The sequence below is a fragment of the Arvicola amphibius genome, chromosome 7 (genome assembly GCF_903992535.2).
Source record: "Arvicola amphibius chromosome 7, mArvAmp1.2, whole genome shotgun sequence".
NCBI classification, from domain to species: Eukaryota; Metazoa; Chordata; class Mammalia; order Rodentia; family Cricetidae; genus Arvicola; species Arvicola amphibius.
The window spans coordinates 48938438-48964147 of NC_052053.1; the positions used below are offsets into that span (position 1 = coordinate 48938438).

The 25710-nt window shown below is 52.7% G+C and overlaps 2 protein-coding genes across 3 annotated transcripts in view; one reads left to right on the top strand and one right to left on the bottom strand.

Moving 5' to 3' along the window:
- The window catches only part of Usp20 (ubiquitin specific peptidase 20), a 31798-nt gene extending 16747 nt beyond the window's left edge, over positions 1–15051 (top strand). For both annotated transcript variants that reach the window (XM_038335838.2, XM_038335839.2), the window contains exons 11-26: positions 703–781; positions 4145–4592; positions 4960–5100; positions 5401–5516; positions 5668–5840; positions 6303–6397; positions 7889–7922; positions 8110–8155; positions 8677–8857; positions 8939–9065; positions 9264–9433; positions 9520–9601; positions 10411–10519; positions 11935–12037; positions 13014–13085; positions 13550–15051. In XM_038335838.2, coding sequence (XP_038191766.1) covers positions 703–781; positions 4145–4592; positions 4960–5100; positions 5401–5516; positions 5668–5840; positions 6303–6397; positions 7889–7922; positions 8110–8155; positions 8677–8857; positions 8939–9065; positions 9264–9433; positions 9520–9601; positions 10411–10519; positions 11935–12037; positions 13014–13085; positions 13550–13710 — 2137 coding nt within the window. In that variant the 3' untranslated portion in view covers positions 13711–15051. The remainder of the gene's footprint in view (positions 1–702; positions 782–4144; positions 4593–4959; positions 5101–5400; positions 5517–5667; positions 5841–6302; positions 6398–7888; positions 7923–8109; positions 8156–8676; positions 8858–8938; positions 9066–9263; positions 9434–9519; positions 9602–10410; positions 10520–11934; positions 12038–13013; positions 13086–13549) is intronic.
- A 5187-nt stretch (positions 15052–20238) lies between these two features.
- Fnbp1 (formin binding protein 1) overlaps positions 20239–25710 on the bottom strand; it is a 115990-nt gene continuing 110518 nt past the window's right edge. The window contains exon 17 of the mRNA XM_038335813.2: positions 20239–22325. Coding sequence (XP_038191741.1) covers positions 22318–22325 — 8 coding nt within the window. The 3' untranslated portion in view covers positions 20239–22317. The remainder of the gene's footprint in view (positions 22326–25710) is intronic.

Here is a 25710-nt window from a genome sequence, read left to right on the forward strand (position 1 = left end):
AGCTGCAAAGGTTTATAGCATGCCTGCCCTGTTCCTTTTCTCTCAAACTGCACCAAAATAGTCCTCAAGCTTCCAAAAGCAAGCAAACGAAAAGAACCAATAAAAGTAAAAAAAGAAAAGTGAAGCGGGGGTGTTTGAGCATGCTCACAGGCACACACTAGGCGTGGGAATGGGCAGCCAGGCGGTGGTGGCGCACGCCTTTAATCCCAGCACTTGGGAGACAGAGGCAGGCGGATCTCTGTGAGTTCAAGGCCAGCCTGGTCTACAGAGTGAGTTCCAGGACAACCAGGGCTACACAGAGAAACGGTCTTGGAAAAAAAAAAAGAGAAAAAGAGAGAAAAGAAACTGTACTCCTTTAAAACTCAACACAGAGTAAAGAAAAACAAAACTACACTCTTCCACAGGTCAGAGGTCAGAGCTTCTCTTGGTGTCCCTGGGTGCACTTTTGCCCTTTCTTCTCTGGACACCACCAGGCTCCTGATGTGTCCTCTTTAGCAGGGACATTTGTAGTATTTCATTGTACTTTGGTGAAATTTTAGATTTTTCAGCAATGGACATTGTGGGCTTGTCTCCTGGCCAGTGGGGCCAGTGGAGGGGGTGGTGGGAACTGCCCCTGTGGGGTCTGATCTGCCTTGCTCTGTTGCCACACATGGCGTAGCTCAAGGCTGGCCACCTGTGCTAGCAGGTTTGGTCTCCCCACAGGCCAAGCTATGTGGTCCCCACCAGCCTGTCCCATGGGATCAAGTTGGTCAACCCGATGTTCCGAGGCTATGCCCAGCAGGTAAGCTGTCTAGCTGCTTGGGACACTGGCCCAGCCAGAGCAGACCTCACAGCAGGCAGAAAGGCCAGGCATCTATTGTCAGAGCTTTTCTTACTCACAAAACATGGTGTCTCCCAGTAACCCGCTGTCCTTTAGCTCCAATTTATAGACAAGGAAACTGAGGTTTAAGGGACCAAGTCACCCATGCCAGCCACACAACAGATACGCAGCAGGGAGGGTACCCAGGCATCTGCCTGCAGTATTTCTGCCCCTCAGCCTCCTTGGATTTTTTTTTAATTTTTATTGTTTACTACTTATTTAGTGTGCATGCGTGCGTGTATGTGCATATGTGCACGTGTGTGGAGGACAGAGGTTGATGTTGGATGTATTTTCTGAATCACTCCTCACCTTACTATTTGGAGACAGGGTCACTTACCAGCCTGGAACTCACAGTTAGGCTAGACTTACTGAACTGACAAACCCCAGGCCCTCCTGCCTTTGCCTCCCTAGCTCTGGGATCATAGGTGCCACTGTGCCCCAATGTTTATGTGGGTATGGAGAACAGACTGGGGCCCACAGGCTACTTTTTCTTTTCCTGGCGGGGTGGAGGAGTTGTTTGTTTTGTTGCCTTTTTTTTTTTTTTTTTAAGGTTCCTGCTATGTAAGTCTGGCTGTCCTGGAACTCACTATGTAGACCAGGCTGGTCTTGAACTCACAGAGCATCACTTGCCCCTACCTCTTGAGTGCTGAGTGTTGGGATCAAAGATCATAGGTATGCTTTACCATGCCTGGCAAGAAAAACTTTTAGCTCAGAGCATTCTGTCGAGAAAATCACAAGTAGGTGTGGTGACACAAACCCTTGGTCCCAGCACTCAGGAAGGCAGAGGCAGGCGGATCTCTTTGAGTCTGAGGCCAGCCTGGTCTACAGAGTGAGTTCCAAGGCAGCCAAGAAAGAAAGGAAATCATGGAACCAAGAATGTGCTATGTGAGTTCTCAACCCATGCCGAACCCACATGACCTGTGATGTGGCAGGGACTCCTGGATAACCCAGTCAGCTAGACCTGTCAGGGCCACCTCTTCTGCTGCCTCTGTGTTGGTCCCTCAGATGCAGTGGTGGGCACTAGAGATGCCTGCACTCTCTTGACTGCCACCCAGCTCAGGCTGGGGCCTGGGGTATGTGCTCAGCTCTTTGGAGTGGGTGCCAGGCTGTCTGCCTGAGAACGTCCACACTGCCTCTGTACTACCTGTTCTGGGAAGTGGTGGCTGCAGTGGCCTGGGCTCACTGTCTACCACAAAGGGGACACATTGCTCCCATGTCACAGGTGAGCAAGGCTCAGAGAAGCTACACATCCAGGGTACACAGCACACAGGGCAGGAGAGAGAGCTGAGCCTGTCCCTTACTGCAGAGTGACCTTTATTCTGGACAGAGCTGTGCTGCCCTCTGCCAGGGTGGACACCATCCAGTGTGCTGCTTGACTGCTGTGTGACATCATCTCATCCAGCCGGGCCCCCGCAGAGGCTGCTTTCCCTGGTCCTTTTACTTCCACAGATACTTCTGAAGCCAGGCACAACTGTAGCCTCTCTATGTGGACATAGGAGATTTTGTGCTTTCATGTGGGTTGAGAGCTTAGCAAGGGGCAGAAAACTTTTCTTTCTTTCTTTCTTTCTTTCTTTCTTTCTTTCTTTCTTTCTTTCCTTCCTTCCTTCCTTCCTTCCTTCCTTCCTTCCTTCCTTCCTTCCTTTCTTTTTTTTGAGACAGGCTTTCTCTGTATCCTATAAACCAGGCTGGCCTGGAACTCACAGCGGTTCACCTACCTCTGTCTCTCAAGTGCTGGGATTAAAGGTGTGTACCACCACTGCCTAGCTAGAACTTTTACTTTTTTAAAAGATGTGTGTGTGTGTGTGTGTGTGTGTGTGCGTGCGTGCATATGCAAGCACTCATACTCGCAGAGAGGTTAGAAGATGACCTCAGGGACCATCTTTGTGAACACTGCCCACCTCCTTTGACACAGTGACTTTTACTGGTGTGGAGCTCACTGATGATGTGGTTGAGCCTGGCTGACCAGTGAGCACCTTGGGTGGGTCTGTCTCTCCCTCCGCAGTGCCAAGACTCCGAGTGCATGCCACCACATCTGCTCTTGTTTTCAATGTCGATTCTGGTTCTTGAACTCAGGTCTTACGCTTGGCGTGTCAAGCACTGTGTTGAGTGAGCCATTCCCCTAATCTTGTAAGAGGAAGAAGTAGTGGGTGGTAGCTGAAGACTTGTTTTCATTCATACGCCTGCCCTCCTGATGGACAGAAGCCACTTGTGTGTCCCACTCACCTCTCCTGGGGACTTCCATCCAAGATAGTACCTCACTGGCTCTGGATGCCTATGAGCCTATTTCCCTCATGTGCTCCAGGAGTAGCTCAGGGATCATCAGATTGTTGCTGGGCTTGGAGCACATGTCTTCCAGTGCCCTCAGCCCTTGAGGTTAGCTGCTGTCACCACCACCTCAGTAGGATGTCTCTGCAAGTAGGCTACCTCCCAGCTTCCTGCAGGGCTAGATTAGGTACTAGGCCCTAAAAATGACACCATCCTTCTGGGGGAAGCAGCCTGATCTGTGTCCTGCCCGTGTGAGCCAGGAGAGTGGGACTCTGCTTTTAGGGCCTCTCCTCCTGCCGCTGTGTCACACACATGGTGGCTGGCGACGTGTGGGGAAGTAGGAAGATGCACCGGTAGAGAAGGGATCAGCTTAGCTGCCTGGCCTGTTGGGTAGCACCGGTCAGTGAAGTATTCTTTTTTTTTTTTTTTTTTTTTAAATATTTATTTATTTATTATGTATACAATATTCTGCCTGTGTGTATGCCTGCAGGCCAGAAGAGGGCACCAGACCCCATTACAGATGGTTGTGAGCCACCATGTGGTTGCTGGGAATTGAACTCAGGACCTTTGGAAGAGCAGGCAATGCTCTTAACCTCTGAGCCATCTCTCCAGCCCCCCAGTGAAGTATTCTTAATGTCTGTCTGGCCATGTCCTATCCTTTGACCCTTCCTGGGTCCCTGACACACTGCTGACCTCTGCTCAGGGAGCAAGGAGACCTCAGTGGCTGATGTGCTGCTCATCTCTCTTCCCAAACTGTGCAGGAGCAGAGGCGAAGTTGGTTCTGTGCTTTACGCCCAGGACCCTGGCTCTTTGTGTGCTGTGTGACCTGGGAGGAGTCCCATAGTCTCTCTGAGCCTTGAATGGTGGGGACTGCCATGGGGGTGGGGCTAAGCCTCTTGTCTGCATAGGTGCTTGCCAGGTCCTGCTAGAGGTGGCTGGTGACCTTGTGGGCAGAAGCAGCAGTGCCCATGGTGGCGCTTGTGTCCCTGTAAAGCCCTGGTGCCATGGCCCCGATTGCAGGACACCCAGGAATTCCTTCGCTGCCTGATGGATCAGCTTCACGAAGAGCTCAAAGAGCCCATGGCAGCCGCTGTGACAACACTCACTGATGCTCGGGACTCAGACTCCAGTGACACGGATGAGAGGCGTGACGGCGACCGGAGCCCGTCAGAGGACGAGTTTCTGTCCTGTGACTCCAGCAGTGACAGGGGTGAGGGTGACGGGCAAGGGCGTGGTGGAGGAAGCTCGAAGGCTGAGATGGAGCTGCTGATCCCAGACGAGGCTGGCCGAGCCATCTCTGAGAAGGAACGAATGAAGGACCGTAAGTTCTCCTGGGGCCAGCAGCGCACCAACTCGGAGCAAGTGGATGAGGATGCTGATGTGGACACGGCCATGGCCTCCCTCGACAACCAATCCAGCGAGGCTCAGCCACCATCACCAAGGTCCACCAGTCCCTCCCGGAGCCCAGGTATCAGTCAACCAGATCACTGGTTGGGCCACTGGGAAGTCACAGCCTGTAAGCCCTGTGTCTGTTGCCTGCCTAGCTGTAGGGTGGGGGAGACTCTGCCTCTGAACCCTCCTCACAGTGCCAGGCTCACTGGGCCTTTCAGAGCCACAGCCCTGCCTTGTCTGGAGCCTCAGCTGGAAATAGACTAGATAGCTTTGTCCCAGTGTGTTTGATGGGGTTGGAGCTGGACATAGGGGGTGGAATGGGGAGGCAGGCGTTATTCCTGGGGGGGAGATGCTGCCAGGTTCTCTTGCTCTGGCCCCAGAGCTGGCATGGAGGGTACTAGCTTTGCTGCCCTGGCCCAGTACTTCCTCCTTGCTGTTCCCAGAGCCAGACAACGAAGCCCACATACGCAGCTCCTCTCGCCCCTGCAGCCCTGTGCACCACCACGAGGGCCACACCAAGCTGTCCAGCAGCCCTCCTCGTGCAAGCCCTGTGAGGATGGGGCCATCGTACGTGCTCAAGAAAGGTTCGGGGGCAGTGATGAGCTCAGCTGGGGATGTCATGGTGGCCAGTGTGGGGCACTTACAACCCTGGTCCAGGCTGTGTGCTGCTCACCTGAGCCTTTAACCCAGTAGCAGCCTTGGGATGTGAGAGAAATGGGATCCCCATTTTCTGATAAACAGTGGTGCTAAGGCGTCAACGGGTGACGTGTATAATCAGTCGTGACCCACGGTGAGGGCTGCACAGTGTGGCTGAGGAAGCCCCTTGTCTGTGCCTGTGCCTGCCATGCCAGGGAGACTGGCCTAGTCCTGTGCTGTGTTCCCAGCCCAGGTGCCGAGTACTGGCAGCCGGAGGCGGAAGGAGCAGAGCTACCGCAGTGTCATCTCAGACGTCTTCAACGGCTCTGTCCTCAGTCTGGTGCAGTGTCTCACCTGTGACCGGGTGGGTGCCCGGGGACGCTGGCACTGTTTACCACGTTGGGCAGGGTGGACTCTCCCTTGGCATTCCTACCCCAGGAGCAAACTTTCTGCTTCACCTGCTGGGGCAGTAGATACTGGCAAAGGTGGGCACCAGGCGGGTCTTCATCCCGTAGGTATCTACCACAGTGGAGACATTCCAGGATCTGTCGTTGCCCATCCCTGGCAAGGAAGACCTAGCCAAACTCCACTCTGCCATCTACCAGAATGTACCAGCCAAGCCAGGTGCCTGTGGGGACAGCTACTCCTCCCAGGGCTGGCTGGCCTTCATCGTGGAGTACATCCGACGGTATGCTGGGACTTCCAGCCCGGCCTGACTTTCCTGGGTCTACCAGCGATGCAGAAACAAGCATCCATGGGGCCAGGGAGAGTCCATGGATCGGGAGCTGGAGACCAAAGAGGCAGATGAGTTAACTGGGTTCAGGGTCTTGGTCATTTTGGGATAGCCTTAACTGATGCTCCTTTAAGGTGGAGGGTGACAACCCAGAGAGTGGCCAAGCAGCAAGTAGAAGTGAGGCAGCATCTGGGTCCAGGTGTGACCTGCAGAGTTACAGGCAACTTCCTTAACCCCCAAGCCAGCTGGCCTAGGGGAAGGGCACATAAGCTGGCCCTGCAGAGCCTGTGGACACAAAATGTCTAGCCCTGGGCCTCTAGCCTCCAGCTGCAAGCCAGCTGCTAGTGTTGACAGCCCTCAGCCACACCCTCTTACCCAGACCTCATAGCGCCGATCACCCCTCTCCTGTCTGTCTAGGTTCGTGGTGTCCTGTACCCCCAGCTGGTTTTGGGGGCCTGTCGTCACACTGGAAGACTGCCTGGCTGCTTTCTTTGCTGCCGACGAGCTGAAGGGTGAGTGGCCTGGCTGCCAGAATGGGAGAGCTACAGGGGGAGGGGACTGCGTAGAGCCCCAGGCTGATGGACCATGGCCACTGTGCTTTCCAGACTGACCATTAGAGTCCACTGCCGGCCTATGGGAGGTGCACCCCTGTGACCCCAGCACTTCGGGGTAGAGGCAAGAGATCAGGGTTTAGGATCATTCTGAGCTACATAGTGAGTTCAAGACCAGCCTGGGCTACATGAGATAGATGTTCACCTGCTACCAGCCAGGGCAGGCTTAGACAGCTGTTGCCTGTCACTCTTGGCCGTTGGCCTGTTGTTACTTTCTACCAGTTGGGTGGCGGAGGAGGTGCTCCACTTGAGCTTTATGCTTCCTTGGTTATTAACAAGGTAGATTTTTCTGTTTGTCTTTGTTTTTGTTTTGAGACAGGGTCTTGTTTAGCCCATGCTGGCCTTTGATTCATTGTGTAGCCCAGGTTGGCCTTAAACTACTGATCCTCTCTCTAGCTTCTCCAGTTAAACTTGTAGGTTGTCACCACTGTGACCAGCTTGAAAGCTAAGATGTAATTTAAAATATTTACCCCTTTACTTACTGTGTGTACACATATTGCCCTAGTATGAAGCAAGAAGACAGCTAGGGAATTGATTTTTGTCCTTGCAGCATGTGGGTATTGGGATCAGACTCAGGCTGTCAGGCTTGGTGACAAGCACTTTCGCCTGCTGAGCCATGTCCCTAACCTCATAGTTTTTAAAAAAATTCTTTGGTTTTTGTTTGTTTGGTTTTTTTTTTTTTTTTGCTTTCTTTTCTGATTGAAAAATGCAAATAACACCAATTTTGCCACAATAACTATTCTTATTATTTAAAAAAATTGAAATTAATTAATTAATGAATTAATTGAGGCAGGGTTTCTCTGTATAGCTCTCTCTGCCCTGGAACTCACTCTATAGACCAGGCTGGCCTCACACTAGAGCTCTGCCTGTCTCTGCCTCCCAAGTGCTGGGATTAAGAGTGTGTGCCACTACCACCCAGTGACGTTTTAAATTTTTAGAAATATTTTTATAGCTCTGTGTGTGTTGTCACATGTCACATTGCACATGTGGAAGTCAAAGGACAACTTGAAGTTGGCTCTCTGTTTCACATGTAAGTCTCAGGGATGAACTCTGGCCATCCAGCTCAGCTGAGCCATCTCTCTGGCCCCGAGTCCCTTTGGTTAGCAGTGTGGCATGGGAACTCTGCCTGTTGAAGGCTCGAGTCCGCCATCTGCCTGCCTTCAGTGCTGGGCTCCCTCCTCCTTGCCTCCTGCCTTTCATTTGTTTTTATTTCTGCCCATGTGAGAATTTCGGCGATTCTAGGGTCAAATGAACCTCTTTTCTTTCTGGTTCTGTCTCTGGAATCCTGTCACTTCCTGCCAGTATTTTTCACCTTAAGCATAATTCATATTTGCCCGTTCTGTCCCCGTTTTCTATGCCTGCTGACCTCTGGCCTTTGCTCGTCTGCGCCAGGTGACAACATGTACAGCTGTGAGCGGTGTAAGAAGTAAGTTGTGCTCCGGGGCCTGTTCCCAGCTTTCTGTTCCCCGAGTCCTCATCCTCCCCAGGGTTTCCCTCAGCTAGCCCTGTGCTAACCTCCCAGATGACAAGGGTCTGGAGGGGACTGTACCTCGGTCTCTCTGCTGACCCCTTTCCCCGTAGGACACTGACCATGGCTCTTCTGTCCTCTGCAGGCTGCGGAATGGTGTGAAGTACTGTAAAGTCCTGTGCCTCCCCGAGGTGAGCGAGCCACCTCGGCCCTGTTAGGCTGGGGTCCACGTGGGTAGGTGCATGAGTGGCCTGTGGGGCCGTGTAGAGACTGACCTGTCCTGTACAAACACAGAAGGCCATGAAACTCGCGCAGGTGCTTTGGGCGAGAGGTCCTCTGAACTTCAGTTCTCTCTTCCGTTTGGGGGCTTGCTGAGGCCCCAGGTGAGCAGAGTCAAGGCTCAGGCTGCGGCTGGCTGATGTCCTGGACAGGTTTCTCACAGTGCCCAAACCAGTGTCAGAGTTCTTGAAAAGTAAACATGGCAAGCTGGGGCAGAGTCAGCTTCCCGAGGGCCCCGTTGGCAGTGACACCATAGGCTGTCAGCCCTCGTGAGAGAAGTGGGCTGTTGACTCCCACATGGGGGTCTCTGACATGTGTGTTGGACCCCGTGCAAATCCAACAGGCCTAGGCCTGTGTGAGAGTCCTATCTGTGAGCTTCCCTGTCATCTTCCCCAGTTGGCTGGGCTGACTGGCCCCTGCCCTCTCCCCTCAGATTCTGTGTGTCCACCTGAAGCGCTTCCGACATGAGGTAATGTACTCCTTCAAAGTCAGCAGCCATGTCTCCTTTCCCCTTGAGGGACTCGACCTCCGCCCTTTCCTGGCCAAGGAGTGCACCTCTCAAGTCACCACCTATGACCTTCTCTCTGTCATTTGTCACCATGGCACAGCAGGCAGTGAGTATGCCCCGCACTCCAGCCGGCCCTCCTCCACTGCCTAGCCCCTGTGGTCCACATAACCTGTTGCTTGTCTACCAGGTGGGCACTACATTGCCTACTGTCAGAATGTGATTAATGGGCAGTGGTATGAATTCGATGACCAGTATGTCACCGAGGTCCACGAGACAGTGGTGCAGAATGTGGAGGCCTACGTACTCTTCTACAGGTGGGCCTGATGGGGAGCCCCAGCCAATGTGTCGGTCTGTCTGCAGTTTCTGCAAGCCAGCTTTCTTGTGAGGGTCAGGCCACTCCCCCAGCATGCCACGGGGTGCCTCTGCATACATAGCATGGCCTGGTCTGACTTGGTGTCCATGCACAACCTGAGTCCGGGTCTCTTGGCTCATACTGTACCCGTCTATCCCAGGAAGAGCAGTGAGGAGGCCATGCGTGAGCGGCAGCAGGTGGTGTCTCTGGCTGCCATGCGGGAGCCCAGCCTGCTCCGGTTCTACGTGTCCCGAGAATGGCTAAACAAGTTCAACACCTTTGCAGAGCCGGGGCCCATCACCAACCACACCTTCCTGTGCTCGCACGGAGGTGAGCAGGCTGCCCCTGGGGGAGGTGTTGTGGTGGGGGTAGCTGGGCCCAAGCCCCAGCTCTCTCTTCCGTGCCTCCCCTCGCAGGCATCCCACCCAACAAATACCACTACATCGACGACCTGGTGGTGATCCTGCCGCAGAGCGTCTGGGAGCACCTGTACGGCAGGTGCGTGCTGGGAGCTGGCTGAAGTGGGGTTGACCCCCGCTGCCCCTGTTCCCTGGGCAGTGCAGCAGCAGTCCCACCTTCTGCAGGGAATCCAGTCAGCCCGTTGGTTCTGCCGTGGAAAACCCTTGGATATTGCTTTCAGGGCTGAGGTGTGGGGGTAGGCTTAGACCTCTGACCTCTACCCAGCACAGGCTGTCTGGCATGGGGCCAGGACTGGCCACACTGAGGCAACTGCTCTAATCTGGGGACTTGTAGGTCAGTGACACCAAGAGCAGGCAGTCCTCCCATGGCAGCCCAGTCCGGCCCCAGACCCCAGTAGAGCTGGGTATGTAGGGTCTGCCCCAGGAAAGAGGCCCCCTCCTGCCAGCTCCCAGTGGGTGGTGGGAAAGAGCCCTGATCCTGTAAGGCTCCGAGGCTGGGACATTTATCTCCTGCTGCAGCCTCATGCCCTCACCTCCTGCTGCAGCCTCATGCACTCGTCTCCTGCTGCAGCCTCATGCACTCGTCTCCTGCTGCAGCCTCATGCACTCGTCTCCTGCTGCAGCCTCATGCACTCGTCTCCTGCTGCAGCCTCATGCACTCATCTCTTGCTGCAGCCTCATGCACTCATCTCTTGCTGCAGCCTCACTGCACTCGGTCCACACAGCTCCTGGTGGCCCGGATGAAGCAGAGCTCTAGGCACCTTTTGCAGAAAAGCAGGCCCTAGGACCCTTGCCAGCCTTTTGTGCTGGGAGTGTGCTAGAGGGCATGGGGTGAGGCGGGGAGCAGCTCCCCTGCTTGATGCTGGCTCTCTCTCCCTGCCCGAGCAGGTTCGGGGGCGGCCCTGCTGTGAACCATCTGTACGTGTGCTCCATCTGCCAGGTGGAGATCGAGGCGCTGGCCAAGCGCAGGAGGATGGAGATTGACACTTTCATCAAGGTGCATTTGGGGATCAGGGACTTGAGGACCAAAGTCATGTGCAGTCAGGCTTAGTGGGAAGTGCTCTGCCAAGCAGTAGCGGGTCGGGAATGAAGAGAAGAGCCGTAGCAGGCAGAGGCATTGGCGTTAGAGAAATGCCAGCGTGCTCTATTGTGCCTGTCGCGGTGGCTCAGGCTGGGGTCTCTTTTTTTAAAAAAAATTTATTTATTTGTTTATTTATTACGTATACATTATTCTGTCTGTGTGTATGCCTGCATGCCAGAAGAGGGCACCAGACCCCATTACAGATGGTTGTGAGCCACCATGTGGTTGCTGGGAATTGAACTCAAGACCTTTGGAAGAGCAGACAGTGCTCTTAACCTCTGAGCCATCTCTCCAGCCCCCTGGGGTCTCTTTACAGTGGTTGAAATTCTGTGCCCACAGGAGCACTGCTGTCCCTGGGGGATGGAGCACTCCCCCTGAGGACTGCTGGTCTCTGCACCCTCATGTGGAAGGTGCTGAGACTCACAGAAAGTGTGAGGAGTTTTGTGCCCATCAGAACAGGGGCTGCTGGGACAGGGAGTGCTGTGGTGGGGCCGCTTCCCCCTCCTCATGCTGCTTACAACAGGACACAGGACGAGACCACAAGCATTTAAAATAGTGAGGAGATGTATGTAAGGCCTCTTCCTGTAACCACAGAGAAGTGTCGGTGTGGTCTACAGGTGTGGCTTAGTGCCTGTGATGTCGTGGGGATCATCTCCAGCACTAGCATTAAGGCTGTTAGACAGTGAACCATGTGAGCTGATGTTGCATTTGGCAAGTGGAGAAAATAGCATCTTGTCTATTAGTCTTTAGAGAAAGTGCTAAAGGCATGGTTGGTCAGCGTGGGAACTGGCCTTTGTCTCTGAAGATTTTTTTTTTTTTTGTTTATAGAGGCAGGGTTTCTCTGTAGCTTTGGAGCCTGTCCTGGAACTAGCTCTTATAGACCAGGCTGGCCTCGAACTCACAGAGATCCGCCTGCCTCTGCCTCCCAAGTGCTGATATTAAAGGCATGTGCCACCACCGCCCGGCTTGAAGGTGTATTTTGTGTATTTCAATGTTTTGCCTGCATATATATGTATCTGGACCATGTGCATGCTTGGTGCCCTCAGAGGGTATAGAAGAACATTGGAATTGAAGTTATGGATGGTTGTGAGCTACCATGTGGATGCTGGGAATTGAACCTGGGTCCTCTGTGAGAGCAGCCTGTGCTCTTAACCACTGAGCCGTCTCTCTAGCCCTTTGAATTTTCTCTTTTTTTGAACATGTCAAGGAGTCATTGATTTTCTGCGTAGGCCATAAGTGTTTGAGAGGCTCAGGGGCTGGGGTGGGACTTTGGAAAGTCATGAGGAACAGGGGACAGATTGACTGCCCCTGCCTGTCTCTTCCTCCCCCAGCTGAACAAGGCCTTCCAAGCCGAAGAGTCTCCCAGCGTCATCTACTGCATCAGCATGCACTGGTTCCGAGAGTGGGAGGCTTTTGTCAAAGGGAAGGACAGTGGTGAGTGGTGCGGGCCTTCTGTAGGGCAGCCTGGCAGGTTTGGTGCTCTATTCCAGGGATGCAGAGAGCACAGATTCCTCCAGGCCTGGCTGGCACTGCTGCTCTCCCAGCCACTATGGCAGAGCATTCTTCCTACCCTGCCTCCTCTGTCCACTCCTGCTGATCCCTGGGAAGCCGCCCCTCCCTCCTGCAAGGCCATGTCCTTGGGATTCTATTACCTCCTTTCCTCCTTGGTAGATAGCTCTAGACCTTTAGGAAAGCTGGGGTACTTGTCTGATCCCTTGGATTTGCAGAAATGAAGACAGCCCTGTAATACGTGAGCTATCAAGATTCCTCAAAGTCACCAGCAAAGAGTAGCAGACATAGATCTGGGCCACCTTCACAGTCACACAGGCCCCCGACCAGGCTCTTGGGTGCCTGGCAGGTTGGCAGAGCCCACAAGTGTCCTGCCTGCTTCTCAGAGCATGAACAGCCAGTACTAGAGAGGCTGTTGGATCTTTCCCCAGCCCCATCCTTTGCTGGCTGAAACAGTCAGGTGACTGTGGTTGGGAGCACAGTCCTGGGGTTCTTTCCATGGTCTGGCTTCTGGCCTTGCCTTCCTCCAGTCCTGAGCTGGGCAGGTCTCTCCAGCTGCCGGAACCTCTGTCCTGTGCAAATAGTTCCCATTTCTCATAGTTGCTGAGGGCTAGATGGTAGTAGACCAGGAAAGAACACCAAATAGTGGCAGATACCACTGATGCCCGTCACTAAAACATTGGTCTTAAACAACCCCAGGCCCACCAGATGTACCCTCTTCTGGGTCCAGAGTACTAAGAGACTGGCTTGAAATCAAGAGAGAAGGCTTTGGTGCAACAAGTGTCTGTTAGCCTTGGCTCTGACCTGAGGCCAGAAAGGCTTCTGTGGGCTCTGTGTAGTAAGCCTTGCTGAAGGATAGTACTGCCCAGAGCACTGAACCTGTGCTCGCCGTCTATTGCAGAGCCTCCCGGGCCCATTGACAACAGCAGGATTGCTCAGGTCAAAGGCAGTGGCCATATCCAGCTAAAGCAGGGTAAGTCTCCCAGCACCCATAGCCCAGCCAGGCTGTCCTTTGTACCTTCAGGCCACGCCACCGGGTTACCTTGAGGTCCTGTCCTTCCAGGAAGTTTTTCCAGCTGTTTTCAAAATCCTGTTATCCAAATCCAGGCCCAGAAGCCATGTGGGGGGTTCCAGTGCTTGACCCTTGACCCCTGTGCAGGTCCTATAGGCCCCGCACCACACCCTGCCTCTTATACCTCCTGCTAGCCTGGTCAGTTCTTACGTCGTCTAACTCTGGGAAACAAGAGACAGCAGCCAGAGCCATGTTCTCTGGGCCCCTTGGAAGAAAGGGCTTTGGGGAGGGCTGTGGTCATTCTCTCTCCTGTCTGGGGCACCATGCCTATCCTCATCCCCGCAGTCCCACCACTTAGATGATGTTTCTCCTGGGACTGGTACGCAGTGTGGCCTCTGTGTAAGCGTGCTTCTCCTGTTCCACAGGGGCTGACTATGGGCAGATTTCTGAGGAGACCTGGACCTATCTGAACAACCTGTATGGGGGTGGCCCTGAGATTGCCATCCGGCAGAGTGTGGCCCAGCTCTCAGACCCAGAGAGCTTGCATGGAGAGCAAAAGATTGAGGCTGAGACCCGGGCTGTGTGACTGGGCCAGGCTGAGCGGCTGTGGCTGGCCCTACTCCCTCCCAGACAGCCCTGCATCCCTCTGCAGACTGCATCCTGCTGAGTGCCCACTGTCCCCAAAGGCTGGTGTCTGCCATCCCCGAGGGTGTGTCCGCCCTGCAGCTGAGCTGCTGTGCCTGGTGCAGAGACAAAGTGCGGCTGTCGTCCGCCGTGAGAGGCGCTGTGCTGGGAAATATATTCTCTCAGACTTCTGAGGACTCCGGCTGTCGTCCGCCTTGAGAGGCGCTGTGCTGGGAAATATATTCTCTCAGACTTCTGAGGACTCCGGCTGTCGTCCGCCGTGAGAGGCGCTGTGCTGGGAAATATATTCTCTCAGACTTCTGAGGACTCCGGCTGTCGTCGCTATCTCCCCAGACTTGCCCTCTTGCTAGCTTGGGCCCAGCTTTTGTCCCAGGAGCTCCATGCTGCCCCTCAGCCAATGCTGTCCCCTGGGATGAGAATGGGAGTGGCTGCCATCTTTTGGGTATTTTCTGCTGGGTACTTGGTCCAACACCTTAGGGACTCACAGAGGTAGATTTCCATGCACAGGGGACAGAATGGATGTGAGGGGCTCTGCATGGCGGTCATGCTGGTTACCATAGCCTCCTGGAGGTCCAGGCTGCCCTGCGTTGGTTGTTGGCTCTAGATACAGGGCTCATGTGGTTGGAGTGGAGAAAGGGCAACTTTGGCTTATAGAGGACCTGCCACCTTGTCCTGCTGAGCCCACTGGCAGATGGGTGTCATTTGCCCTGTGGAGAGGCCCCTGAACCCCTGGAGGCGGGATAGACAGACACCTCATGCACTGGTGCAGTGTTGGTTGCTTGCTCAGCTTCCTGTGTGGCCTAGAGTGACCCTGATTCTCCTCTTCCTGTACCTCCTCCAGCCTAGTGTCTAGGGCCACCTTTGGGGAGATGTGATCTGTGGCCACTCACACAGGCACTTGCCCAGAGGGTTCTAAGCCCACTGCAGAGGTACTGGGACCCCCTGAGCCTTGAGAGGCTATCCTGTTGCTGGGGTCCTTGAGAAGTCTGGACAGAACATCTAGGTATGGGGTGGTGAGGGATCCTGGGACCAAGAGGCCTCCAGAGGGCAGTGGCCTCCACTCTCTGCAGAAGTGGGTGCCTGCAGCCCAGGCCTGGGCATTTGGTGTCCCCTAGACCTGCTTCTTCCCACTGAGGTGGCATGTGGACCCGTGGACAGCTGCTGCTGGGACTTGCCCCGTTGGCTGCCATCTTTGGAAGTCTGCTGTCAAGCCCTTGGCTCATTGCACTACTGTGATGGTTTGTGTTCAGAATGTCCCAATAAATATGCATTCCTCCCCTGCCCCTAGCTTGTCCTGTTGTACTGAGCCGTTGGCCCCCAGTGGTGACTAACACGAGCCAGAAGCTCCATGGAAGCTCTGGGGAGGAGGCTGGATCATTTGAAATACCAACTGGTGTCTTTCCTTTCCTGGAACCTGCCAGACCACAGGGCCAGCAGGGATATGTCTAGTGGCTAGCATATCCCATGTGTTGCCATCCCTGCAAACCTCAGCAGTAGCCTGCAAAGTAGCTACAGAGGCACAGAGCCTTCCCCAGGACCTCAGGCCTCTGGACCTTAAGCGACATGTACATCAACCCTGCAGCTCTGGTCCCATTTGATTTTGTTTTCTGGGGGAGGATTTGAGAGTATTGCTTTGGAAGCACTGAGCTCTGGACTTGGGAGGTAGCCCAGTGGTTAAGTGTGTTATGGGGCCCAGATTATTCTGTCCTGTGTAGAAGAGCAAACTGGCCACTGACATCCCATGATACCTGAAGGTTTAGGAGTGCACGGAGTAGAAACAAGGGCTAAAACCTCCCCAAAGCCAGGGGTAGTGATGCACTCTTCTAGTCCGGCATTTAGAAGGTAGAGGTAGGAGGATCTGGAGTTCAAGGTCGTCCTCAGCCACGTAATGAATTGGAGGCTAACCTGGGCTACAGGACTCCATCTCAGAACAAATCCACCAAACAAGAAAATGCATGCAGGACTGGGAATGTACCTCACAGTTGGAAGAGTGTTTTATCTAACACACATGAAACTCTGGATTGCATGCATTCCCACCACTTAATTCAGGCATGGTGGAACCTGCCTGTAATAGAAGCAGCCTATAGCAGGTAGAGGCAAGAGGATCATCCTTGGCTGCATCTTGAGTTGCAGGCCAGCCTGGACTCCACGAGTCCCTGCACCGTGCCTCTTCAAGCCTCTGTTTACAAGTTGCTGTGTGTGTGGAGTGTTTCTAGAGATGTTTCAGATGCGCTCATTCCTGAGAGCTACATACGTTTGAACCCATTAGTGTACATGTGGGCGGCTTCCTATGGAGGAGTTCTGTCTGGAGTTAATTCAGGGGCTTGGCAACATTCATTGCTTGTACTGCAGGAAGCTGAGCTAGAAACAGACCCTGGTTTGCCTCAAAACACTTGGGTAGTTCCCCTTGAAATAAACACCTAGCTCGTCAGCGGCTCCAGTGAACCTACATCTGGCAGGCAAGGCACCCTCGCTGAGCAAGGCAGGGAGTTCCCAGGGGCTGGTGAACTGGGGCCAACTTCTGGCCCTAGGGCTGAGTCTCCAAGGAGGAGCCAGGGAAGAACTGTGCCTCTGTGGGAGTGGGTAGCCATCCCTGCAGAGCAGGTGTCTGGCACCTGAGGGCACATGCAGGTCCTAATCGTCTGTGGTTCTGCCCGTGAACTTGCGCGAGCTGCAGCAGAAAGGATGTACCTTACACCCATTCTATATTAAACCCAGGGCAAACATGAAACTACCCTGACTCTTGTATGGCCTAATTTTTGAACTAGAAATAAAGTAGAATTTTAGCGTCAGGCTTCCTGTCTCCAGGACCTTGCTTGATGGATCAAGGGGAGCAGGCACAGATGCACGGATACCCGCAGAGAGCCTGAAAAGGAGCTGGCAACCTTGAGTAAGTGTGCCAGGACCACTGTGCCAGGACCACTGTGGAGAGCTGCGGGTGGAGGTTCCGCAGGATCTACCCGGACCATTGCAGGCTGCACCACCTCTTGGGTGCTGTCCCTTTCTGGGGCATTGTGTCCAGCGGAGCACTGCAGGACTGGAAATATCCTCCTGCCTGCCCAGGTCTAAGGATGAAGGCACATGTGAGCCTTTGTGTATATTATTTTCTTGTAGCCCTGAGATGTCCCCAGTTGATGTCACTAAAAACCTACTGGACAGAGCAAGAAGTGTTTCAGTCAGGGCCTAATGGATACTTGATGCTACTTGAGACACAAAGGGGCTGCTGGGTGCTGGTTGGCTACCGTCCCATATTTGGACACCAGAGGAAAGCACCATAGGGACTAGGGAGGTAAGGGCTCACCCTGAGTGATGGCAGAGCCAGAAGACGTCGAACCCCTTCAAGCTTAGGAAACCTTTTGTTTGCTGAAACAGGGCTTGGCTACGTAGCTCAAGCTGGCCTGGAACTCCTGAGTGTTGGGGTTACAGCTATGCCCCACCATGCCCAGCTGCCATATTCACTGTCCAGCCACTTCCTGCTTTCTAAGGACCCACAGGGCTCGCCTTTGATAACAGCAATTGGTTTTTTAATTCACTTGTTTTGGGGGTGGTAGGGCCGGATACTACTGTATACATGTGGAGGTCAGGAGATAACCCTCCAGAGTTAGTTCTCACCCTCCACCATGTGGGAGCCCAGAGACAGAACTGAGGTTGAGGTCCGGGTCACCAGGCACAGCAGCTCAGGGCTTCTACTCTGCTGCCTCCATCTGCTGATGTCAGCCTGCTGCTAGCAGCAGTAGTTAAGAGTGTGACTTGGGGAATTCCCTGGGGCTCTCACAGTCCTAGAATTTTACTGTGAGCAAGCATGAGGCTCTGATACCCGAGGTAGTGGGGGGTGGGGTGGGGAGAGAAGCCAGGCTCTTAGGCTTCCTCCCTAGTCGCAGGTTCGGGATGCTACTTCAGTTCTGCCTTCTTCCACTAGGGGTCGCCACTTCCCTCACCAACAAGGCTCCTGAGGCCAGGGTGTGGCCAGGGCAAGCTGGTTGCTGGGGTGCCTGGGCCAGCCGGTATTTCCAGAATACTGGAGAAACCCAACCCAAGGGTGTGTGAGTGTCCTGATTCTGTGATTCAGGAACTTCTTTCTCTGCAACCCCAGTACCAGGGTAGGAAACACAGCCTCCCGTTTTGTAGCCTTGTTGCCTCAGAGAGCCCCCCAGCCACAGAAAGTTCTGAGGAGCCAAGGAGATGCCAGGCTCTGCTGGAATCCCACAGATTCCTTTCTGATGGAACAACCAAGTCCTCAAAATGGCTTTCCAAAATTAATCTTTTGCTAACGACAGTTGCCTGGTTCCCTTCAACACACTGCCTCTATGGAGAATGATGGTTTAGCAACCCAGACAAGACTTGAGCTGGTCCTCCTGTCTGCGCCTTCTGAGTTCTTGGATGTCAGGTGTGTACCCCCACATCCAGCCACCACTTCTTGACTTGTTTAGAAATTCCTTTCCGAATGTTAGCCTCCTGGTACTGCAGGTAGCAGCTTTCCTGGAAGCTGCTTCCATCCACTATGGAAGAGGCTTCTGCAGCTCTTCCTGATGACCCATGGAGGAGTGTGCTGGCGTGTCAGCAGGGCCACTCTGCCCATACTTGGTGTGGTTACTAATATCTCTCAATGTGGACAGCTCCCTCTCCAAAGCACCCTTACTAAACACCCTGCGGGAATGGAGGTGTGTTCACACCTTCCCTGAGAAGACAGAGTGAAGTGTTCAAAACCAGCTGTGAAATCATGGCCTCCAACAATAGGCAAGCCAGTGAGAACCAGGCATATAGCACCCATCCCTTTTGAGGCAAGGTCTTCCCTTGTTCTAGCTGGCCTTAAACTCACTACATAGACCAGACTGACCTGGAAATCACCGAAATTCTCTTGCCTCTCTGCCTCCCAAGTGCTGAGGTTAAGGGTGTGTACCACCACACTGGGCCTGCAGGTGGTCCTTTAGAGCCATCCAGGGCTGCTGACTTGGCCTGTAGTACTTCTCGCCTGACCATTGGGAGAACAGTGGACCGTTGTGGACCATGAATGTGTACTCATGCTGCTCAAGTTCCCACACACATCGGCATTCCTGAGGCCAGAGGTCAACTTGGTGGCAGAGGAGGAGTAAGAGCAAGGTGGTGGTGTACACCTTTAATCCCAGCACTCAGGAGGCAGAGGCAGGCAGATCTCTGTGAGTTCAAGGCCACCCTGGTCTACAGAGCGAGTTCCAGGACAGCCAGGGCTACACAGAGAAACCTTGTCCCCCCCAAAACAAATACACATCTGCCATTCTTGGGTAGAATGTGTCTCTGTGATGTGTCAGCCTTCTTAGGACTGGAAGTGACATTTATTGTTGAGTAGGTCTCTAGCCTTCCCTGAGTAGACATGATTCCTCTTGAGTTTATACAGTGACAGAGAGGAGCAGAGGCCAGCTATCAGCCCTGGGAGCTTCTGTGACTGGAGTCCCCTGCCTCCTATGTGTGTGCATGTGACGCTGGAGGGCATGTTCAAGCTTGTGTGGGTGCTCACCACTTATGTGTACAGGAGATCAGATCAATAGCATTGGGTGTCACCCTTTATCACTTGATCTTAATTACATTGAGACAGGTCCCTGTGTAACCTTGGTTGGTCTGGAACTCAATAAGTAAGACCAAGTTAGCCTTGAACTCAGAAACCCTCTGCCTCCTGAATGCTGGGATTAATGGTGCGTGCCTCTGTAAATTCTGAGGTAGGGTCTCATAAATTAGCTTTCCAGTTGGTGGCTGGGACTCACCTGCCTTTGCCTCCCTTTAGTGTTTGGGTTGCCGGCTAGCTCTCACTGCTGTGCCCAGCTTCTTATGTGGGTACCAGAGATTGAACTCAGGTCCTTGTTCTTGCTCAACAGGGACTTTACCCACCGAGGCATCTCCTCACCCCGAGGCACCTCTTCATGCAACCAGAGAACCGGGTGACACCAGAAATTATTTTATTTAACATTGAAAGGACTAACATTTCATTACAAGGGTGAGAGTAGCCTTCTAATGAAAGCACTTTGTTTGGTTTTAATTCCACCTCCAGAGACACAGGCCAGCCCAGGACCTGTCAGCTGGGAAGGCCTTCCCGACAGTGCTGTGCCCTCAAACTGAGAATTAGTACAGCTCACTTGTACACACACACACACACACACACACACACACACACACACACACACGCACGCACGTTTTAAAAGGTGCTTGATGTCATGTACAGAATTTGGGGCCATTACTAGAGACATTCTGTGTGTTACACATACAGGACACAAAATCAAAAAGAACCACCAGGCTGCAGTTTCTAGAAACTTCCTGGCAGGAACAGAAGTTGTTTAACTTTGTGTGAACATGTCTGCTATCACCACAGGTGTCACAAGAAGGCATTAGAGCCCCCGTGAAATATCGGGGCTGCTCTTACTGGCTGAGCCACTCAGCCTAGAGGGAGGAGCCATCACAGCTTCATATCCCCAATAAGAAAAAAAAAAAAAAAACGGGCAAATGTCAAGTTCCTTTTATTTTCATCTCTAAGTCACTTGCAGGGCAGGTTCTTTTACAGTGAGTCGTTCTTGGAACAGCTCTAGCAGCTAGGGATGACAGGCAGCGGGTCCTGGAGAGGGGATGCTGAGCTCCCTGGGAAACCCTGCATACACACCCCTCCCCGTCAGATTCCACAGAATTCCCACAGTGGACGGGGCATCTCAGAGAACCAGCCAGAAGACGCTCATCTGCCATCCTCTGGACATAGGTAGTACAGGCAGTTAGAAGAGAAGGGAGACAGGCAGAGGTTTCAACAGTCATGGATTGGCCGCTTATCCCTTTTATCTTTGTGGCAAGAGCCGTTCTTAATCTGGGCAGGAGATGGGAAACACAGTCTTCATGCATTACTAAGGTCTGTAAGCAGACCTGTAAAAACCACTTAGCTCCTTAGGGAGGGACAATGGTCAGCCCAACTTGGTGAAAACCCGAGGCTCTGATGACCTGCTGAAGTCAGGTTAACTGTGTCAGAGCTGAGGCCCTGATGTCACCCTTAGGTACCAGGCTTCCATTTTGTTCACTGAGTCTTTCTCATGGAACTAAGGGCACACCTGCTACAGGGAACAGAAGCTGTGGTTCATGTAACAGCCCCATGGGGGGCCCAGAGAACAGTGTGCAGGACCCTGGGCTTGACCTTGCTTGGGAGGAGGTGTGTGGGGGATGGAGAAAGCTAATCCTTGCTTGCTCTTGAAATCCAAAACCAGGTCCTTGTCCCTGCACCTGGCCCTGATACCCCTTCCCACCCTGATACCCCGCTTCTGCTATGAAGTTAGCAGTACTGTTCTCCAGCATGGTGTGCCAGCCCCAGTTTGCAGAGAATGTCCGAATTTATGCAAACTTTGGATAAAACCCAGGCCAGACCCTAGGGACATGCCCTTTCTGTCCCTGTCTCTGTAAGACTCCCATGTCTTTGATCCTCTGACATGATGCCAAGCTACCAGCTGCCCAGAAGAGGCTGCCAACTTCCTCAAGCTCATGCTAACAGGGCGGCCTTCACTGGGGCTTCCATGCCGGGAAGGGAGAGAAGCTGTGTGGCTCTAAGGCGTGAATGACTGACCATCTTGGTTCTTGGGCTAAGATCCATCATGGGAGAGGAACACACCCTCAAAAGCAAAATCCATCCATTCCTCAGGGCTTCTAGGATCAAATGCAGACGTGGTGGCTGCAGAGCCACTAGAGGGACCACAAGAGGCATAAGGTCTTTGGTGAGGAACATAGTAGAGTCCTCAAATGCTACTTACGGGGCTCAGCAGGTCCGCCTTACAGTATCGAGCTAGTGGGAGAGAGGCCCTTTGTCACAGGGTGCCATGAACAGGCGGACAGCTCACAGAAGGTAGACACAAGCAAGACAACAGGGCTGGCCCACAAGCTGGGGTTGGGACTTCAGTATGGATCTTCCTGGGCCATGTTTAGAACCAGAGTGCAGGTGGGGAGGGGCCGGATGCCCTAGTCCCACCATAGAGCCACTGGGATGAAGGATGAAAGGTGTCAGTGCCGAGATGTTGGAGGATGGGTGACCAGACGGGCTGAGGCAGAAGCCTCTGGAGAGGACACATTTGCTGACATCCCAAGAGACACATGGGAGACAGGTGGGCGCTCAGTCCACCCAGTGCATGACTGGCCCTCCTTGTCTGGATTCTGGTAGTCACCCAGGAAACCAGTGGTGACGGTTGACAAAGGCACAGTGTGAAATGTGCAAGGCCAGGCCAGGCAATCTGCAGGTGGACTGGGAGCCCAGCAGGAGCAGGGGCACACGGGCGCAAGTCCAGTTGGCTTTGTGGCCTGTGTGGGAGGGGACTGGAGCGAGGTGGACAACCCCTGTATGGAGCTGAGGAAGAGAAATGCACCTGCCAGGACAATGGGCAGAGCCACGGGAGCAATGCTATGAAGAGAAGGGGAGGTGGGACATGGGAACCCAGCTTGCAGATGAGCGGGATGCCCCGCCAGCCTGGGTGATGCTGGAGACCTGTGGGGACAAGTGGGATGGATGATGGTGGCTCCTGGGGAGGCTCACGGGGAACTCTGGTCACGTGCACTGCCTTTAGGAACCTATAACACAAAAAGAAAGAAGAAAAGCCCTGGGTTAGAGAAAGCCACAGGTGAGAGGCAGGCATTTGGCCACTGGCAAACTGCTTGCCTTGGGGGGAAGGGCAGGGATTTCAGTAACTGGTTGCCAGAGTGGCTCTGTCATGGAGAGCTTTCGAGGCTTTAATCGTTTTTTGGTTTTTTCTGTTTGTTTGTTTTTTTTTTTTTTTTTTTTTTTTTGGTTTTTCGAGACAGGGTTTCCCTGTAGTTTCTAGAGCCTGTCCTGGAACTAGCTCTTGTAGACCAGGCTGGCCTCGAACTCAGAGATCCACCTGCCTCTGCCTCCTGGGATTAAAGGCGTGAGCCACCACTGCCCGGCTAAACGTTTGTTTTGAGGCAGGCTCTCAAGTAGAGATCTCAAGTCTCTAAATAGCTGACGATGACCTTGAACTGTTTCCACTGTCTACACTCTGGGAAGACAGGTGGCTTTTTTTATCGCCATCTTTAGCTGGTCCCATCTCTGGACCAAAACAAAAGGCCAATAGGTTGACTACCTGCTCAACCGAACCGTGTTTTCTTTTTCTTTCTTTTTTTTTTTGGCCAGGATGGTGTGAGGAAGCTAAAGGGCAAATCCTCTCTCCCGTTGCAACAGGAGGTCTCTCGGCAGTAAGGACGATGCCCTGGGGGAGAGGGGAGCCTAAGGCTGCCTGCCTCACTGAGCAGCGAAAGCTCTCCATTCCCAGAGGCGAGGGAAGACACAAGGAAAGCAGATGCTCCCAGCCCTGAGGACAGGAGGGATAAGAACAGGGAGGCAGAATTATTTGGAAAAACAAAAAAGCATTTGGCTGGAAAATTCCTCAGTACCAGAGGTGAGAGAGTTACACACTTAACACAGAGCATAACGTTCTTGAAAAAGAGAAAAATCACTTAAAATACACAGCACCAAGAAAAAATAATAACATTTATTAGAGAGGCAGATACGAGGGCACAACTGGAGGATGACAGGCAGATTCTTTTCTCTTAGGATGAGAATAGAAAGAAACAACCAGAACAGCTGTGTTCAAACAGCTCACTCAGAGCCCAGGACAGCTGTATTCAAACAGCTCACTCAGGGCCCAGGGCAGCTGTATTCAAACAGCTCACTCAGAGCCCAGGACAGCTGTTTTCAAACAGCTCACTCAGGGCCCAGGGCAGCTGTATTCAAACAGCTCACTCAGGGCCCAGGACAGCTGTATTCAAACAGCTCACTCAGGGCCCAGGGCAGCTGTATTCAAACAGCTCACTCAGAGCCCAGGACAGCTGTATTCAAACAGCTCACTCAGAGCCCAGGACAGCTGTATTCAAACAACTCACTCAGAGCCCAGGGGTTACAATAAGCTCAAGTGCGCAGCAGCCAGCCGGACCTAGCTACAGTGCAAGAGTCCACGGGCCTTCCCAATAGTTATAAAAACAAAAAGTGGTTAGGCAGAAGAATAACAAATAAAACAGATAGGTAAAAGACTAAAACAACACTGTTCAAAGAATCTGTTTAGTTTTCAAATTGCAATATATACAAATATACCCTGCGGGGCAGGATTATGGACATGTTCAACAGAAGGTGATGTAAAAAGCAACATTACCCCACAAGACTCAGAGTAGTCTAGTATTTTGGCAATGATTAAGTATGTCATAGATACCACACACTATATATATATATATATATATATATATATATAGTGCCCTGGCATTACTTTATAAAAATCCCAAAGGTGCAGCTGGACAGTGGCGGCACACACCTTTAATCCCGGAGGCAGAGGCAGGCAGGTCTCTGTGTTTGAGGCCAGCCTGGTTTACAGAGCAAGTTCCAGGACCTGTTTGGAACTGTCCTCCCAAAAAAATCCAAGAGCTGCTTTGAATTCTTGGGAATTGGGGAGCAGCAACTGGACCTGTAGGGGTTTGGGGCATGGTTTGGGAGAGGCTAGGTGGGATGATACCCTTCAAGCTGAGGATAGCTCACAGGTGACTGTTAATCTCACATATACCTTCCAAACAACAGGAAAAAGCTACAGACAGCTCATTTCTCCCTTTATCCATTTATTTATTTTCTGCTGTTTTGAGACAAGGTCTCACTATGTAGCCCTGGCTGGCCGGTCTAGGCCAGCCTCGACCTCACAGAGATCCGGCTGCCTCTGGCTCCCGAGTGCTGGGGTTATAGGTGTTGCGCCCCCCACTGCCCTGCTGGGGTTATAGGCGTGCACCACCACCGCCCTGCTCTCTAGTTTCTTACACTGAGTTGTGCTTGCTTTGTGTGGGTGTGCACATGTGTCATGGCATAGGAAAGTCAGAGGTCAACTCTTGGGAGTTAGTCCTTTGCTTCAACCATGTGGACCCAGGCCTGGGGACAGATGCCCGTCTCTGCTGAGCCATCTTCCCCTAACCACACCTCCAATCTCCCTTTTCTGACAGCAGACTATAGGAGGAATTTCTATCATTACCACTAAGGAGATGGAAGCTATACAGTATCAGCGCAGGCAGTGTTGGGCCCGTTCATCTGTTAGGATGCTAAGGTTCGGTTTAGCAACACACACGTAAAACTGCAACCACAGATGCATGTCCAAAGTGGCGTTTCCTCACCCCAACTTACATAAGGGAAACCCTTCCATTTCACCCAACAAGCTGTTCACCTGAAGGGGGCTCTGGGATGATTGACTTTGAGTACACTGTGACAGTGAAAGTTACTCACACGAAATACGAGTTACAAAATTAATGTGCACTGAATGTCAGGTGGGCTGGGCCAGCTTCCTATTTCTGAGACTGTACTGGGCTGTGAGGTATGGCTGCTGGGGCCTTGGAGAGGGCATGGGACCCTTTGTGCCGCCTTTGTAACTGCCAAGAGCCCGTCACTACTTCAAAATATTGTCTTTAATGCAGCAACCACAAGACTGAGACAGGGGGACAGAGTTCAAGGCTAGCCTGGGTTCCACAGCAAGACACTGCCTCAAAAAAAAAAAGTAATAAGTCTTTAAGAGCCAGGCTGTTGGTAAGTATAGCTTGCTCAATGGCACTTCACAGGCCCTTGTGAAATTCAGGTGCAACATTGCCAGAATCTTGAAACTGTTTCAGGTTCCTGAGCCCAGATAGATGTATAACTGTCACTTTTAGAGTCATTGCAGGGGCTACAAATCAGCGGTAGTGAATCTGCCAGTGAGCACACACCCCATCCCATCCCCAGCCACATTAAAAACAAACAAACAAACAAAACAGTTTATTAAAATGAGCCCCTAATATAGAGGCAAAGAGCTATTTTCTGCTTAAAAATAAGATGTAAATAATTTCCAAAGTCAAACAGGAAGGACCAGATGTGAGCTAGGCGGTGGTGGCACACACTTTTATTCCAGCACTCGGGAGGTAGAGGCTGGTGGGTCTCTGA